Source organism: Oryctolagus cuniculus, chromosome 7 (genome assembly GCF_051225735.1).
Source record: "Oryctolagus cuniculus isolate XC-2025 breed Fujian yellow rabbit chromosome 7, ASM5122573v1, whole genome shotgun sequence".
NCBI lineage: Eukaryota > Metazoa > Chordata > Mammalia > Lagomorpha > Leporidae > Oryctolagus > Oryctolagus cuniculus.
The window spans coordinates 4166514-4185619 of NC_142873.1; the positions used below are offsets into that span (position 1 = coordinate 4166514).

The 19106-nt window shown below is 41.5% G+C and overlaps 2 protein-coding genes across 9 annotated transcripts in view; both read left to right on the forward strand.

The window, feature by feature from the left end:
* Window positions 1-19106, forward strand: part of RABGAP1L (RAB GTPase activating protein 1 like) — a 788382-nt gene that overhangs the window by 285992 nt on the left and 483284 nt on the right. The window lies entirely within an intron of this gene.
* Window positions 4552-10211, forward strand: GPR52 (G protein-coupled receptor 52). Its single transcript, XM_089299428.1, has one exon. The coding sequence runs from the start codon at window positions 8978-8980 to the stop codon at window positions 10061-10063; it is 1086 nt and encodes a 361-aa protein (XP_089155554.1). The 5' UTR covers window positions 4552-8977; the 3' UTR covers window positions 10064-10211.

A 19106-nucleotide genomic window follows, 5' to 3' on the forward strand; every position in this document is an offset into this window, starting at 1 on the left:
CCCAAGTACTTGGGCCATCCTCTACTGCACTCCCTGGCCACAGCAGAGAGCTGGCCTGGAAGAGGGGCAACCAGGACAGAATCCGGCGCCCCGACCAGGACTAGAACCCGGTGTGCCGGCGCCGCAAGGCAGAGGATTAGCCTAGTGAGCCGCGGTGCCGGCCCCCATTCCTGTTGACTTGTTTTGAGAGTTTTTGCCGAAGCTCAATTGACTACATAAGTGTAGGTTTATGTTGTGACTCTATTCTTTTCACTCATCTATTTACCTTGAGTCTTTAAATCATGTTGTGACAGTCTTCCAACTTCTATTTTTTCTTTTGAAGGATTGTTTTAGCTGTCCTAAATCTTTTGTCTTTACATACAGACTCCCAGATCAGCAACTTGTTGTAGAAACATCTGCCTGGATTTTAATGTTGCTATTCCATAACTGTGGTATATTTCTCCATTGTCTAAGAACATTTTAATTTTTCTCAATAACATTTTGTCATTTGTCAGTATAGAGGTCTTACACATGTCTAATTAAGTGTAACCTTGTTTTCTTGTTTTTAAAGGTTATAGTAAATGGTTTACTATTTTAAGAACTCATTTCCTATGGATCGTTGCAAATGTATAGCAATGATATTTGCATATTAACATTATATTCTGAAAATATCAGGTTTTTTTAAGATTTATTTATTTGAAAGGCTGAGTGAGAGAGAGAGAGAGATCTTCCATCTGCTGGTTCATTCCCACAGTGGCTGGGATGGCTGGGGCTGGGCCAGGCTGAAGCCAGGAACCAGGAGCTTCATCCGGGTCTCTCACTTGGGTGCAGGGGCTCAAGCACTTGGGCCGTCCTCCTCTGCCATTCTAGGCACACTAGGAGGGAGCTGGATTGGAAGTGAAGCAGCTGAAACCCAAACCGGCACCCATATGGGATGCCGGTGCTCACACAGAGGCCTAACATTCTATGCCACAGCGCTGGTCCCTACTTAGCAGTTTTAATAGGCTCTTGGGTATATATATGGATTGACTTCTTTTTCTTGCCTCCTATACTGGTTGTGAATTGCAGTACTGTGTACTTAGAAGTGGTAGAACAGACTTCCTTGTCTTGTACTCAGTCTTTGGGAGAAAGCATTTACTCGTTCTCCATTAAATATTCCATGAGACGCAGGTTTTCTCACAGAGTGTCTTGACCTGGCTGAAGAAGTTTTCTTCTGGAGTGCCTTTAACTTACCTTTTGTTAATTCTTCCGAGTAGTTAATAATTTAAGCAATTTGAAGTGAACAGCATAAACTTGTTTTCTGTCCTTGAGAAATCAACAAATCAGTAGATTGTGATATATATCATTTCAGAGGGTTTATTTGTTTCCCAGTACTTACACCAGGAAAGAGTACTTTCCATAGTCATTGGAAATACATTAGTACTTCTTTTGGCAGTCTAAGTAATTAAATAATCACCACCAGTTGTTATATATATTCTTTCAAAGCACTAATCAAGTATTCATATTGAATTGACGTTATGTATGATACTGCTCCTACTTCAAATATATTAGCAGGTTGATCTTCCCTTCCCCGGACACATACAACTTGATTATGTGTTTTCTAGCTTGTTCTTAGGAAGCTTGTATGTCATCCAAGGGATTGCAAATAACTTTGTGTATTCTGTGCTTCACAAAAAGGGGCTCTTTTTCATCCTCTCATTTATCATATAAGCTGTTTTATATGCTTTCCATTAAAGTTATGTTAAGCACTTACTTGACCCCTCTGTTCTGTGCCCACCACTGTAGAATAGGCAGCTTGACATATAATGGTAAACAAAACAGATGTTGTTTCTCTCAGGGGACTTGCAGTCTAGGTATGAAGACAGACTGAAATAAGTACCTATAAGCTGTAATGCGTGTGGGGTCTGGCTCGGTTCCCTATGGGAACTCAGGGAAGGTTTCCCATAGGAGGTTTTCTTTGAACCCAGACTTAAGATTGCATCTGAATTAGATAAAACAAGTGTGAAGGCATAGGAAGCAGACACACAAGTATTCCAAGGCAGTAAGGACCGTAACTGGTATGTGTGCGACTAGGGATTGAGGGAAATGAGGTGGGGAGAGGTGAAGTGGTTCGTAGTCCTAAATACGTAGACTGGAAGTGACTGGGGAGATACATGGAGACCAGCTTTTACAGGGCCTTACAGGACTGTATCCTAAGAATAAAACCACATAAACATTTTGATGAGGGAAGTAATTGGTCTCACTTGCACTTTGGAAAGGCTGTTTTTTGTGGTAATGGAGTAAGAGAGGCCACCAGCAACTGAGGACGGAACAGACTGGAAAGCCACTGCCGCACAGGATGCTGCTGGCTTGCCTCGGGTGAAGACGGTGGGGACGGAGAGAAGTTAGTGGAGGAGAGAGCGAAGTGAGGAGATGGATACATTCTGAATGCATGCACCTTTTGGTACCTTTCAAAAGTATCTTAAAAGACACAGCTTTTATTTTGCCTCTGTCCTGCTACTTTTTGTGATATTGGGAATGATTTTCAAAAAGCTCATGGAAAATGCATATTATCAAAAAAACTGCACAGACTTCAGAATTTATTGCATGAAAATAAATTTTTTTAAAGATTTTTAATTTATTTATTTGACAGGTAGATAGACAGTGAGAGAGAGAGAGAGACAGAGAAAGGTCTTTGTTTCGTTGGTTCACTCTCCAAATGGCCGCAATGGCTGGAGCTACGCCGATCCAAACCCAAGAACCAGGTGCCTCTTCCTGGTCTCCCACGCAGATGCAGGGGCCCAAGACTTGGGCCATCCTCCACTGCACTCCCGGGCCACAGCAGAGAGCTGGACTGGAAGAGGAGCAACCGGGACAGAACCTGGCACCTGTATGGGATGCCAGTGCCTCAGGCAGAGGATTTCAGGGCTACGGTGCCGGCCCTGAAAATAAACTTTTAATTTCAGCTTCTTAAAAACTTTTTGAAGTGCTCTTGTATTTACTTATATAGTTCATTTTGATGGTCATTGTCTACTAATTTATCCTATTTTAAATATTCATTTTTTTAAAGATTTATTTTTTTATTTGAAAGGCAGAGTTACAGAGAGAGAGAATGAGGGAGGGGGAGAGAGAGAGATGGAGGAATGGACAGACATAGAGTCAGAGGTATTCCATCTGCTGGTTCATTCCCCAGACGGCCTCAATGACCAGGGCTGGGCTAGACTGGATCAAAGCCAGGAGCCGGGAGCTTCATCTGGGTCTTCCATGTGGCTGGCAGGGGCCCAAGTACTTGGGCCATTTTCCACTGCTTTCCAAGGTGCCATTTTCAGGGAATTGCATCACCAATGAAACAGCCTGGGAACCTGGCATTGCAGGTTGCATTCCATATGGGATGCTGGCATTGCAGGCAGTGGCTTAACCCACTGTGCTGACCCCGTAATTTATCCTGTTTCTCCATTGATGCCTGTTGTCTGGCTTGCTTTGCTGTTAGGTCTATAAAGTAATTTGAATTGGCTGGATATTTTTTAATATTGAAGTAACTGATACCTATGAAAGAATATATAAAACTCCTCATCTGAGGTATAAATGAAAAATCAGGTGCCTGTGATTTATCCCCTCAAAAAGTTACACAATTTTAGTTATTAGAAGTAATTGTGAAATAATTCCAAATAATTACTCTTAGATATTTCACAATTAGAATTCATCAGTTGAAAGGAGCGATAGTCAGTGATGATTATAAAAAGAATGGCAGTAATAAAACACCTGATGAGCCCTAAAATGAAGAGAATGATGCCTATTAGAAAAGCAAAGAATGCTTTATATAATAAGCTAAGTCAACATGATATTAGTGCCTCTTTGTTACTATTTCTTCACATTATAAATTAGTTCCTATTGGAGTCAGCACAGAAAGAAAGGATAGAAAAGCACGTAAGAGGCTAGGAGAGTCAGTGGCTGAAAGAAGAAAATGACCTTGCCAGACCTCCTGAAGCTGAAGGAGACTCAGTGGGTCACAGGCACTGCTTCTCAGACTTGTCTCGTATTGGCATAACCCTGTGGAAGCATGTGTCATTGTGGATTATTCACAGCACTTTTAGTTTCCCGTCCTTGCCAGGGATTACTTTTGGAAATAAGCATGGCCAGCTCAAACAATCCAATATTTGAATTTCCTTCAGTGAGATTTTTTTTGGTTGGATCAGTAATCTGGGAATAATGTCCTTCAGAACTGTTTTAAAAGCGCATGAAGGGAGGGGCCGGCGCTGTGGCTCACCTGGGCCCCTGCACCTGGCTCCTGTTGGCGTGGCGGCCATTTGGGGGGTGAACCAACGGAAGGAAGACCTTTCTCTCTCTCTCACTGTCGAACTCTGCCTGTCAAAAAAATAAAATAAAATAAAAGCACATGAGGGGTCAGACAAGGTGCAGCAGGTTAAGCGCTGCTTGAGGTGCCGTCCTGGCTGCTCTGCTTCTGATCCAGCTTCCTGCTGATGCCCCCTGGGAGGCAGCAGCTGACAGGTTTAAGTGCTTGGGTCCCTGCCAGCCATGTGAGAGAACTAGATGGAGTTCCTGGCTTCTGGCTTCATCCTGGCCCAGACCTGGATATTGCCAGCATCTGGGGAGGGAGTGAACCAGAGGAAGTGAGGAGGATCTCTCTCATTCTCTTTCCATAAGTAAAAAATAAGTAAATAAATGTTAGAAGTATGTAAAGACTATGCATTTTTTAAAGACTATTTGAGAGGCAGAGAGTTACACACAGAGAGTTGGAGAGACAGAGAAAAAGTTCTTCCATCCATTGGTTCACTCCCCCAATGGCCTCAATGGCTAGAACTAGGTCTCCCATTTGGGTGCAGGGACCCAAGCACTTGGGCCATCTTGCATTGCTTTCCCAGGCCTTAAGCAGAGAGCTGGATTAGAAGAGGAGCAGCTGAGACAGGAACTGGTGCCCATATGGGATGCTGGCACTGCAGGAGGAGGCTTAGCCCACTACACCACAGTGCCAGCCTCTAAGACTATACTTTTAAAATGATTTGTTTATATTTTGGCAACTTGAGGTGGCTATAGTAGTTGATATACTTTAGTGTTTCAGTGTTTTCATGGTAAATTGTAATATTTACTTGTCTTTAAATGGAATATAGAAACTGTCTACATTTATGAATATAAAGTATACATTTATTTTCAATATTTATTACTGTACTAGAGAATGTTCGATGCAGTCTTATTTGATGTACATGCTTTCAGGTATCTCTGAAAGTAGAAATGCAATACGGACATAGTGGTGCCGTGGATTAAGTCGCCACTTGTGATGCCAGCATCTCATGTCTAAGTCATGCTTTGAGTCCCAGCTGCCCTGCTTCAATCCAGCTTTCTGCTGGATGCCTGGGAAGGCAGCAGTGCAGAGCCCAAGTGCCGGAGTGCCTGCCACCCACAGAGGAGTCCAGGATGGAGTTCTGGGCGCCTGGCTTTGCCAGGCCCAGGGCTAATTGTTGTTGCCATTTGGGGAGTGAGCCAGTGGATGGAAGACAGCATGCTCACGCGCTCTCGCTCTCTCTTGCTGTGCCTTTAAATAAATTCATCTTTTCTTAAAAATGTCAAAATGCTTCCAGTGAAATAGGACTTTCTAGGTTCTTTTGTGTTAAAAATATAAATATTTCTTTTAAATATAACCATGGTATTCTTTGAAAACTGTTATTCTAGCTTATATCTGATAGCGAGAAATGCACTTGCTATTATATATTTCATCTAAGCCTCCAAAAATTTTAGCGGTGACCTCATCTTAAAAGGCAGTGTAACATAAAGGAAAGAATTGAGATGGCTAGTTTTTAAAAATTATTTTTATGAAATCTGAAGTAACTCTTCTAAGATGTTACCTTACTGGTTGCCATCAAGAGAAAGGAGAAGGGGTGGGTTTTATCAATGCATTGTTAGAAATGACAGTTTTGACCTGTTTTAATTTGCAGCTTCACACTTGGTAACAGTAGGGAAGTTGTACTAACCTTCTCTGGTAGTACCTACTTTCTTCATTTGGAAAAAGATGTTGCTAGTACCTACTTGATCTGGATGTAAGGTTTTCATAGAGAAAAACTGTAGTTAAAGCTCATAGCATAATGCACGCACACAATGAATGTTATCTTCAGTTTTCATCGTAATTTCCCAAATTTAATTCTGAATTTTAAATTTGTCCTAAGTTACTTTTAAGAAAAGTACTTACTCTGTAAGAAATATGTTAAAAATACTTAATAGTTTTCTACAGTAAGCCACATTATTTAAGCTTTCTTCTAACTTCGGTATATGTAGCTCAATCACTCTAGGACAAATTTCTTTGACCTTATTTGTTTTCCCACATTGGGACAAAAAGTGAACTAAACCATCTTTCTATTGATTCTAGTACCAATAGTCTTCTTAGATCTTCTTGGAACTTCAGTGTTTCCCTGGAGAGATTCGAACTCGGTGGTGTTGATTCCAGTGCTTTGTTATACAGATACCACTGAGCTAGGTGATTTTGTGTGGGTGTGGCAGGGATTGGAGAGGTTAGTAAAGGAATTTTATCCTGGACCAATCAAAACATAGCCATATAATTTAGAAAGCAAAACTGGTAGCCATATCACTTGAGTTTGTGGAGAGTGGGCTGATTTTTAATAATTAATAAGTTTTTTCTGCCAGTGAGTGTTAGATTACTGCTGACTTTTTGGTGTCATAGTACCTTGAGGTCCTTTCTTCCCAGGGTTTAAAGGTGTACACCAGGTTTTCAGTCTGTCCTGTCCTTAGGAAATCATCCTTTCACATGATGTAAGGAGAAAGCCTCTAAAAGTTCTCAGATGCCGTGACTATGTTGTAAGGATCGGTCAGTTCTATTGTCTTCTTTTGTCAGTCTTGATCGGAGCTCCAGAGTAAGTCTGTAAGCCTGCATGTGCCTGGCAACTGTTACCTAGTGACAGTTTGAGCTGCAGTAGCCATTGGCTGTGCTGCTGATTGGGGCAGCAGGACCGAGTCACCTTTCTCAGGGTGAGTTCTGCATCACTCAGGATGAGGAGCAGCGGGGCCGGGCTCAGGTGGAGGCCGTGATACTGAGAGACTGAAGAAGATGCCGACAGCATCCTGCTAGTGCATCCCAGTAAATCGGACTTCCGAGTCAAGCAGCCCAGCCTGGCAGCTGGTAAGAGTGACTGTAGGGGAGAAGCATCACCTTATTCCGGTAACAAGAGGACTCTTTTGTGATAAGTGAAATTAGGAATTTGCAGGAAGAATACCCTGTGGCTATTTTAAAAGAAGAAGGACCTCACCGAATGGCTTGGTGTTGCACCAGAAAATAACTTTGAGAAGAATGCTTTCTGCTAAGCTGCTGCCTTGTTCCTGAAGGAAGTGTTTTTATTTCTAGTGCATGCTGTTTCTTCAAAAGGTATGCGAGCACAGATCGGCAAGGTGCTGTCTGAGATGCCCGAGCTTTAAAAGACTTTGCAAACGTTCACCTGGTAGCAGAATGACCTTGGAAGCCGTTTTGGATGGATTTTATCCTGCCAGTCTTTCCGTATTTCAAACATTAGGATGTAAACTCATCTTGATGCATTGGGGGTATTTTAATACAAGACTGTATTGTAGCTTCCTACCTAATGGCCCCTATATCAATTGAGCATTTGCTCAAAAGAGAACACAGAAATAGAAGAGACATTTCTTAGCATATGGGTGCTTCATAACTGCAAATATAGTAAATATGGTTATTTTCCACTTTCAGAAGATCTTGCTGAAGAAATGATTTAGTGTTAATCATCTATTGATAATTGAAAAGGTATAGCAAAATAGAGTATGAAGCCTACTAGAAATACCTGTCATTAATAATGACGTTATTTCTAGTCTAAGCTCAGAGCATGTAGGAAAGTTTAGGCTGCTGTCTAAATTTCGTAAATGTTTACATACATGGGAGGTATAGGTATGCTTGCAAAGGTGAAAATTAACTGAGCTATCTGTTTTATTATGTTCCACTAAATGGAAAGAGGCATATCAATTAATGCAAGTTATTTTCAGTTATGCTTGTAACTGTTGGAATTGATGGCAAAAAGTATTAATTTTTATTTTGAAAGGGAAGAGGTATAAATTACATTGGTGGTAGGAGCATCGGTATCTATAATGGGCTGAAATTGTTTGTATCTAAATGCTTAAAAAAGTATGCAGAATTAAAACTTCAGAAGTTCATAATTTGTCATTTGTTAATTGTTGTATATTTTCTTCCCTATTGAAAACACACTTTTTTTCTCACAAAAGTTACAGGGCAGTCTGGAGTCTGTTTGTGAAACCTATTCTGCTCTTTGTGCCCACAGAAAGATAAATCTTTGAAATTGACCTTAATAAGGTGTTTTCTTAATTTTTTTTAAAAATGAGAGAAACGTGGACTATAAAGTTGACCTACCAGCAGCAAATCCTGAACTGAGCCCAAAGATACTCTTTGCCACAATGAACTGTTTCTTTTCCTCCCAACCAAATGTGAGCTCTTAATTATTTAAATTCTAAGATTTGAATGGTTTTTCCTAAGTGAAGCAGGAAGCCCGAGACAATTTAAGACTTTCTTTTCTCATTCTTCCTAGTTGATCTCTAGGACAGTAGTACCTCTTTCAGGAGGACGAAGGACCACAGAAGCTCTGTCTCCCCTGGCCATAGTGTCTGTGCGTGCTTGCCTTCTTTTTACAGATGTCATTTTTCACAGTGCAGGGTAGGAAGACATGCTTTTCTCTAGACGTGCCTTGTATCTGCACAAAGTTGTTTGCGAGCACTGGAAGGAGCTAATCGGTGACCTGTTTTCACCTCCTTTCTAGCTAACTCCCCTCCTCCTCTTCCCCCCAAAGCTGAGGTGTGTCACTGCTGAACTGAGGCAGAGGAGGAGACTGGAGCACTCTTTGGGACACTCAACTGTGACAGAAGCTCTGACACTGTCTACTGCAGCAGGTTCTGAGCCACTTGTGTGCAGAGTGGAACAGATGCTGGGCAGGGCACTTGCTTGGCGCAGCCAAGACTGCGGGTTCCCCTGATTCAAGCCATGAATGATTCTAAGTGGACTGACTGGCGGATCGTGAACATGAGCAGTGGCATTGTGAATGTGTCCGAGCGTCACTCCTGCCCGCTTGGATTTGGCCACTACAGCGCGGTGGATGTCTGCATCTTTGAGACGGCCGTGATTGTCTTGCTGACATTTCTGATCATTGCTGGAAATCTCACAGTCATCTTTGTCTTTCACTGTGCTCCACTCCTACACCACTATACTACCAGCTATTTCATTCAAACAATGGCGTACGCTGATCTTTTCGTTGGAGTTAGCTGCCTGGTTCCCACTCTCTCACTTCTCCACTACTCCACAGGTGTCCACGAGTCGTTGACTTGCCAGATTTTTGGATATATCATTTCCGTTCTGAAAAGTGTTTCCATGGCTTGTCTGGCTTGCATCAGTGTGGATCGCTATCTTGCAATAACCAAGCCTCTGTCCTACAATCAGCTGGTCACTCCTTGTCGCCTGAGGATTTGCATTATTTTGATCTGGCTCTACTCCTGCCTGATCTTCTTGCCTTCCTTTTTAGGCTGGGGGAAACCTGGTTACCATGGTGACATTTTTGAGTGGTGTGCCACCTCTTGGCTCACGAGTGCCTATTTCACTGGCTTCATTGTTTGTTTACTTTATGCTCCTGCTGCCTTTGTTGTCTGCTTCACTTACTTCCACATTTTCAAAATCTGCCGGCAGCACACCAAAGAGATCAGTGACCGAAGAGCCCGGTTCCCTAGCCATGAGGTAGACGCCTCTAGAGAGACTGGACACAGTCCTGACCGCCGCTACGCCATGGTTTTGTTTAGGATAACCAGTGTGTTTTACATGCTGTGGCTCCCTTATATCATTTACTTTCTTCTGGAAAGCTCCCGAGTCTTGGACAGTCCGACATTGTCGTTCTTAACGACCTGGCTGGCTATAAGTAACAGTTTCTGTAACTGTGTGATCTACAGCCTCTCCAACAGCGTTTTCCGGCTTGGCCTCCGCAGACTGTCCCAGACAATGTGCACGTCTTGTATGTGTGTGGACGGTCAGGAAGCACGAGACCCCAAGCCTAGGAAACGGGCTAATTCCTGCTCCATTTGAGGAGAGCCACACAGACAGTCACATGCAGCCTGACGGTGATTCTGGATTGTATTCTTGATTCATCTGGAAATTGCCACCAGAGAAACACTTACTTGAATAGTTGACTGTGAAATGAAGGATGAAACTAAAGGTTTCTCACCCCCCCCCCCCCATGGAAAAAACTAAAGGAAAGATGTGTAGACGGTAACTTAAAGAGATAATTATAGTGTGTGAGTATAAATGTACAGTATTAAGGAAAATTAAGTGCTGAGGATGAAAAAGGTGTCTCAGTTCTTGTCTAGGACAGGAGCAAGCCCCCTGGATGTCTCTGTCTCCCTGTCTGTATTCTCTGCCTGTCTGTCTGTCTCTGATTTTGTGGCTCTCCATTTCTTTCACTCTCTGTGTTTGTAAAAGTTGTCACTTAGCTAAATTGCCCCTTATAGAAAAATGCTACATATTATATATGTGGCAAAGTATAACCTTTGCATCAAAGTGTATTTTTAAGCACACTAATTATAATCCCTAAGTGGTCTCTTCTTGGAGGATCTGCAGTAGTGTTTTTTATTACTTGCCACAGGACCCTTTAGTTTATGTTTTTGTAATCTTTGCTGCAGAAATTTCCTGCTACAAACAAAAGCAAACAGTACTTTAGTTTCTTCTAGGTAAAGTGGCATTTGCTTTTTTCCCCCTCTTCTTAACAACCTACTTTTTTTTTCCTCTCTCCATTTTTCTTGATCTGCATCCTTTTTATAATTTACTCCCGGAACTGGCTTAGCTAATAAAGGAAGCTACTGCAAAAAACAATCATAATGTGAAATAATTTATTCCTTTCAACGAAGCAATCTAGTAGTAGCCTGTTGGAGAGATTGTGTTATATATTTTAAATGGCTTTGGAAATATTTTTATATGATTCCTTTTAAATTAATTCATGTGTCTAATGCAGTGTCATTTTGCTGTGGTACACCTTGGTTTTTCTTTAAAAAAACCCACCAGTGATTTTAATGCAGAGTCTGGGTGTTCACCAAGCAGTAAGTTGTTACTCTTAATGCCACTTGGAATGTTCTTTAAAAAAAAAAAAAAAAGTAAAATGTTAACCTTTCTGTGTTAGGTCTCCAATAACTTCCTGTTATATTCCCTAGTCCTTTATGTGATAGGAGCTTGCACATACTATATTTTTTACAACAAAGAAAATATAAAATATATTATGTGATCTGTGCCTAATGTTTTCTTAGCACAATATATAGATCAATGTTGCTTCAGTTGTCAACATTGGGAAAAATATATACAAAAACTTATTTTAAGAGAAAAATACTTTTGTGTAGATATTATTTAGATATTTATATTAGACAAAGCTGCATCCTTAGTGCTGCTGAGATTATAATGTACTTAGTTATTACATACAGGTAAGAGCTGTCAGTATTTTCTTTTGTAACGATCTGTTTTCAGATGCAGAGATTAACTTATTTTTAGTGTGCTATATGGGACGGTGTAGTATGTTGTTAGGGGTTTAGGTGAGGTGAGAAGACATTTGGAGAATTAGTTGTGAAGCAGGTATGAACAGTAAAATATCTAAATCTTTTTTTATTTTTACCGAGAGTTTCCTGCCTGAAGATATTTTAAAATTTCTATCAAAATACTGAGCATTTTTCTTCTCAGCATTTTTTGATTTCCTTGTTGTATGAAGTGCATTTAATGAAACGTGCCTATGACCTCAAGTTAGCAGCCAGCTCTGTTTGCACATTGGTGGTTCGATTTTGGAGACCTTTTGTGAAAATACTGTTGTTCTGAACCTCTGGCTATTTTCAACATGTAAGAAAGGTTTAAATAAAGAGTAAACTAGTATTCTATATCAAAATCAGGCTTTGCTTCTGTTTAATTAAATGCTTGTTTAGAACAAGACTTTACTTGTTTGGGAATTAAAATCTACTTGTCTTAGACTTCTGTAGTGTGGGTTTATATTGACTCTTGTCCTTTGTTTGCCTGTACCATCTTGGGTGAGTCGAATTGTTGCTTTTAAATTTAAACCTGTGCAAGGAAAACAAGGTTCAAGGAAACACAGACCTGCTAACTCTTCAAGTATTACAAATAAAACCTTCAGCATTGTATGTATTACTTGGGAATCAGATTGGGCTTTAGTTTGGAGTAGCTTAAAAAAAAAAAAAAAGTGGAAGCTCTGTTCTGAAAGGTTGAGGCTGTGCTTTGGCATTTTCTCTGCTCGCTTTTCCTCCAAATAACTAACAACGGTCTGTGCACAGGCGCCCTGTTAAGTTTTGCACATATGCCAAGCGTGACTCCTCACTCCAGCCCTTTGAGGTGACACTGTTAGTACTCTCCCTTGAGAGATGAGGAAACTGAAGACAGTGATTCGTCTGAGGTCACTGCAGAGCCTGGTGTCGGAACTGCCAGCACCCCTGTCGGCCTGGGGCCACCGCACCCTGCTGCTTTCTTTTCAAAAGCCCACAAGCCTTTGGACCTCTCTCTGTACCTTTTCCCTGTAAAACTTCTCTGAGTTTTTATTATTTTTAAAATTGTTTCTCTCTATCTTAAATCATTTGTGTAGGTTCTTTGCTTATCTTGTGATTATTTGTTTGATCTTATACATTTCTTTATTGAAACAGCAATCAGAAAACCCCAAACTTAGGAATTTGGTATGTAAACAAACTGAAACTCTGGCATGGCATCTCCTTGATCTATTTTTCTTTCTTTAAGATTTATTTATTTATTTATTTTGACAGGCAGAGTTAGAGAGAGAGAAAGAGAGAGAGAGAGAGAGAGGTCTTACTTCCGTTGGTTCCCCCTCTAAATGGCCACTACAGCCAGCGCAGTGCGGCCGGCCGGTGCACTGCGCTGATCCAAAGCCAGGAGCCAGGTGCCTCCTCCTGGTCTCCCATGCGGGTGCAGGGCCCAAGCACTTGGGCCATCCTCCACTGCCTTCCCAGCTCACAGCAAAGAGCTGGACTGGAAGAGGGGCAACCGGGACAGAATCCGGTGCCCCAAATGGGCACCTGGGGTGCTGGCACCACAGGCGGAGGATTAGGGCCATCTTCTGCTATCCCAGGCAATAGCAGAGAGCTGGATCGGAAGAGGAGCAGCCAGGACTAGAACCGGTGCCTATATGGGATGCCAGCACTTCAGGCCAGGGCTTTAACCCGCTGCACCACAGCACTGGCCCCCAGCCTTGATACAGTTTTGTTCACTGTTTGTTAAGGTTTCCTGAATAATTTTCAAATGTCAATGAATTTCTTTTTGAAAAAAATTTGCAAAGAGGCAGAATATAAAGGAAATGCTTTATCGTAGACTAAAAGAGGCTAGTTGCAGGTTTATGTTCTTCATTTACCATAATGTTTCATGTGTAAGGGAAGCCACATCCTTTTGACATTTCAATATGCATTTATATACAAACATAGCACTTTCAAAATATGTCTTTCTTAGAGTAACTTAAGAACAGGAAACATAACCATTTTCCCCATCATCATATTGTGCTGGTTATCCAGGTTGTTTATAAATGGTATGCCTGAAAATAATGATCTATTCTATATCTGAGGATTCTTATACTTATGTAGTTGTTTCTAAAATTGTACAGTAGTGAAAGGCTTAATAACCCTATCAGATATGATACTGGGCCGAAATCGTGGCGCTTATAGGCCATTTTGCCTTAGATGAGATACTGAATGTTCAAAACGCTTTAGTTTTGTCATTGACGCTGTACCTCCTTGTTCAGTGGGATTTGAGGACTAAGTAAGAGTTTGCTGTGTGAGTGCTCGCCGTGACCCCTGGCACATACCACGTGTTTAGAATGTGTTAGCTGCTGTCTTTGTGGGTATTCTATTTCTTATCATCACAACTTAAAGATGATTAATGGAAATTTAAACCAAAGTCATCTGTTGAGCATTAGGGTATCCTAAGATAGTAGTTTTCTGACGTAACACATTTGGGGTTAAACTTCGGTATTTTGAAATATAGAAAAGTTCCGTGTTTTCTGAAAGTTCATTTTCCAGGAATCATTATCCATCAAGACATCACTTGAGGTTGCAGACACCCAGAAAGCAGATGTTGAGACGAGACAGTGTGGTTCTGCGATTCACCTGCCTCCTTACTTTCACTGTTAAATATGCTTAAGCAGTTTTTGGAATTTGCTCATTAAGGGGCAGTAGCAGGAAAGGATTGTCCATGAATGCCGTAACATTCGCCTTTGCATTTTAATTTTCTTCATTTACTAGAATGGAATTTAAGATATCTTGTCATATGCATGTTACCTAGAAGTAGCAATCATTAATAAACTGGTTTGCTGACAGATAAAATGAATTATATGAACTTAAAAATAAGTGAAGTTGTTGCCTTAAAGGACTTCCCTCTGTCCTTTCCTATCCTGGATACTAATCATTGGATGTTAAAAGCTAAATGACTATGTAATAAGCAGACAAAAAAGAGCAAGATGTGGAGAATCTACTGGTATAACACAAGCATCACAGAGTTTTAGGTAGGACCAACTTCATGCATACACACTATGTGTGGCTGGATCAATGCCATCATATTCTTTTTTTTTTTTTTTGAAAGATTTATTTATTTTACTTGAAATTCAGAGTTACACAGAAAAGGAGAGGCAGAGAGAGAGAGAGAGAGGGAGGGAGGGAGGGAGAGAGAGAGAGGTCTTCTGTCTGATGATTCACTCCCTAATTGGCGCAATGGCTGGAGCTGCGCTGATCTGAAGCCAGGAGCCAGGAGCTTCTTCCAGGTCTCCCATGCGAGTGCAGGGGCCCAAGGACTTGGGCCATCTTCCACTGCTTTCCCAGGCCACAGCAGAGAGCTGGATGGGAAGAGGAGCAGCTGAGACTAGAACTGGCGCCCATATGGGATGCCAGCACTGCAAGTGGTGGCTTTACTTGCTATGCCACGGGGCCAGCCCCAATTCCATCATATTCTACATGGAGGTCCCAGCCAGATTCTCTTTTCCCTGAGCAAAATTTAACTCGACCTTAGGATTTAAAAGAATGTATACAAAGTGGCCCATTATGTTGAGGAAAACAATATCTAGAAAAAAATGCAAATTTTATTTATACTATTTCCCAGAAATGAAATTTTATTCAGTGCTAGTTTTGCCCTGTAATTTAAGCTATTCATAACTTTTTTTTTTTTTTTTTTGACAGGCAGAGTGGACAGTGAGAGAGACAGAGATAGAAAGGTCTTCCTTTTCCGTTGGTTCACCCTCCAATGGCTGCTGTGGCCAGCGCACTGCGGCCGGCGTACCGCGGCCGGTGCGCTGCGCTGATCCGAAGCCAGGAGCCAGGTGCTTCTCCTGGTCTCCCATGCGGGAGACTGGAAGAGGAGTAACCGGGACAGAATCCGGCGCCCTGACTGGGACTAGAACCCAGTGTGCCAGCGCCACAGGCGGAGGATTAGCCTAGTGAGCTGCGGAGCTGGCCTCTATTCATAACTTTTAAAACTATAATAAGAACATTCATCTTTTAACATATCAAAAGTAACAATAGGGCGGCGCTGTGGCTCACTTGGTTAATCCTCCGCCTGCGGTGCCAGCATCCCATATGGCCGCCGGGTTCTAGTCCTGGCTACTCCTCTTCCAGTCCAGCTCTCTGCTGTGGCCCGGGAGGGCAGTGGCGGATGGCCCAGGTGCTTGGGCCCTGCACCCGCATGGGAAACCAGGAGGAGGCACCTGGCTCCTGGCTTCAGATCAGCGCAGTGCCAGCCGGGGTGTCCATCTTGGGAGTGAACCAATGGAAGGAAGACCTTTCTCTCTGTCTCTCTCTCTCACTGTCTAAAACTCTACCTGTCAAAAAAATAAATAAAAAATCTAAAAAAAAAGTAACAATCATGATTTTTTTTCTGCTGTTCATTTTTAAAGTTCTTATAGTGAACATTTCTTTTATAATTAGGAAAAGAAATTACTTTATTAAAAAGAATGCTGAAAATTTTTAAATGCTTTATTTATTTGAAGAAAAGACAGAGAAAGAAATATTTTCAGATCCCAAATGCCTGCAACAGCCAGGGCTAGGCCAGGTAGAAGCCAAGAGCCAGGAGCTTCATCTGGGTCTCCCTTGAGGATGGCAGGAACCCAAGTCTTTGGGCCACCATCTTCTGCCTCTCAGGTGCATTAGCAGGAAGCTGGCTTTGAAGTGTGGAGTAATCAGGATTTGAATCAGGCACTCCCGTTTCAAATGTGGAGCTGCTGGTATCCCAAGCAGTGGCTTAACCTGCTGTGCTATAATATCCACCCGAGTGCTGAATGTTCTTTTCTAAAATGTTTTGATATTTGACAAAATATCTTGTATTAAAACTACAAGTAACATACCCAGTGCTACTGCAGCCTTCTTAAGAAGATAGTTTATATAGTTTTCTGACTTCCGTGTTTGTTGTTTCAGATGGATTTTCAGAGAAATTTGATGACCTTCTACTTGAAATATTGGATGTCCTTGATGTATTTTCACATTAACATAAACAGTTTGATGTGTTATTTGCTGAATCTGAAATGGCTTTCAGTCACTGTGAGATTCTTTAGTGCACCGTTGACGGTACATTTCAGCAAATTTCATGTCATTAAACAACAAAAGGATGGCCTGCATTAGGGAAATTGGGTCCAGCTGGTATATTAACTCTGTTTCCTAGATGTAGTCCCCCATCTCTGAAGATCATATCCATATTCACATCCATATCCATAATTTTCATGGTAACTTCTCTTACATTTTTATAGATGATTTCCTATTAAAGTGAAGACAACCACAGTAATAAATGCACCAGGGGTTTGTTTTTGTCTGATAACTTTTTTCAAGTTTTATTTATTTATTTGGAAGAGTTAGAGGGAGAGACAGAGAGAGATCAGTCTCCTATCTGCTGCTTCATGCCCCAAGACCAAAGCCAGGAGCCAAGGGCTTCAGTGAAGTTTCTCATGTACAGGGCAAGGTCCCAAGCACTTAGATGGTCTTCTTCTGCTTCCCCAGGCCATTAGCAGGGAGCTGGATCAGAAGAGGAGCAGCTGGGACATGAACCGGTGCCTGTGTGGGATGCTGGCACCACAGATGGCACCTTTACCCTCTACTCCAGCGTGCTGGCTCCTGTCTGATAAATGTTTAGCATGGAAAGGCATACATGTTATTAGTACCTTTACCATTGTAAATGGGAACAAAATGACTTAAGCGGGCCAAATTCTAAAATTTTTAGGTGGTAAATATGTTGTGATTGAGTAGAATTCATTAAGTGGAAATATTTGCTAAAATTCTATAACTTCCAAAGATGATATTTATCCCAGCAAAATAATATTAGCTTTACCTTTGGAAATTTGAACCCAGTTTTACTCTGTTTTATGCTTAAGCAAGTGCAACTAAGGTTGATGCCAATTAAAAATGCTCACATGCACTCTAAATTCAAGGAGTTTGAATTATCTTAATTGCAAGGCACACAAAAATAAAGTACAGAGTCGTATACTCTGTTTTTTAAAACTTGAAAAGTAGCTTTTTTCTAAAAGAAAAATATATTGCCACAGAATAAGCATACATGTTACTGGAGTACAATGTATTATTTCAATACCTGTATTCAACGTGTGATGGTCAGATCAGGATAATTGTCTGTAACTTCTGTTGTTATATCCATTACTACTAGCTGTTTTGCAGTATACAGGTAAGTATTTTCAACCACAGTTACCCTACTATAGAGCACTGGAAGTCATTCCGCCTCTCTATGTGTACTCTTGTACCATTAACCCTCCTGGCTCTCTTGGTCTGCAATCAAATGCTGTGCCCCAGAGCTGTAGCCCCCTGCTAACCCTCCTGGCTCTCTCTCCTCCCTCCTTCACAGCCTCTGGTGATCACTCTTCTGTTAAAATCAAGCTTAAACAACAGAATTTATGTATTTACTTACTTGACAGAGAGGCAGAGTTGCTATTGCCTGGTTGACTTTCCAGCTGCCCATGATGGCCTGGTCTGAGCAAAGACCAAAGTTGTGAGCCAGGAACTCAGTCCAGGTCTCCCACGTGGAGGGCAGGAGGTCAGTTGCTGCCTCCCTCATTTGGCTTCACCCAGAAGGTGGACTCAAGATCTTGGGGTGGATATGGCGCTCCGGCACTCCCATACGAGATGTGAGGGTTTCAGCCACTTGGCCAAACTCAGCCTCATGCTCAACGCTTGGAGCTTCCACGTTGAAGTAAGAAGGTACAGTGTGTATCTTTCTGTGCCTGACTTTACATAACATAATGTTCTCCAGTTCTACCCATGTTGCTGCAGACGATAGAATTTCATTCCTTTTTTGTAGCTAAGTGATACTTTATTGTGTAAATACCATAATTTCTGTTTTCATCTGTCAGTATCTTTGAATGAAATGCAGAATGTAGCAAGACATGAGTAATATGTTAGAGATTATACGTGAAACAAAGTTGTGTTCATGTATATGTATCTATACTTTATGGAAAAATGCATTTAAAAACATTTGCATGTGTTGCTTAAAGTGTTCAATTTTTTGTTTATTTGAAAGGCAGAAAGAGACAAAGCCAGACAGACACTGACAGGTAGAGATCTCCTATCCAGTGATTTAATCCCCAAATGCCTGCAACAGCAGGGCTGGGCGTGCTGAAACCAGGAGCTGGAAACTGAATCCAGGCCTCCCGCGTGAGCGGCAGAGACCCCGTTGTTTGAGCCCTCTCCTGCTGCTTGCTGGGGTACAGGTGGCAGGGATAAGGGGCGGAGCTGCCGCCTGAACCCAGGCATTCCGATGGGGATTGGAAGATAAACATGCACTCAAGGTTTTAGCTTTTTTGGAATAAATGTTGAGGCCAAACTTGGTATCTGAAAAATTAGTTTTATCTTCCTATTTCAATTATCCCAAGGAAATTTTTGTTTCTAAGCTTAGGACAGATCTTAAAACTTTACTAGATACTCACTTATTTGGAAATAAATTTGAAAAAGTGCATTTTGAGAATTCCTGTTGAGAGTTAACGTTACTAAATAAGTTCCTGTGATGACTTCTGTTTGGATGAACTCCACATATCAGTTCTGCTTTCTAACTGTAACGTACCTCTTTTAATTTAGCGAGTTACTAAGGTTTACTAGAGGACTTTATT

Bases quoted from the DNA above. Each gene is read 5' to 3' on its own strand.
- GPR52 (XM_089299428.1), top strand. From the start codon at position 8,978: ATGAATGATTCTAAGTGGACTGACTGGCGGATCGTGAACATGAGCAGT.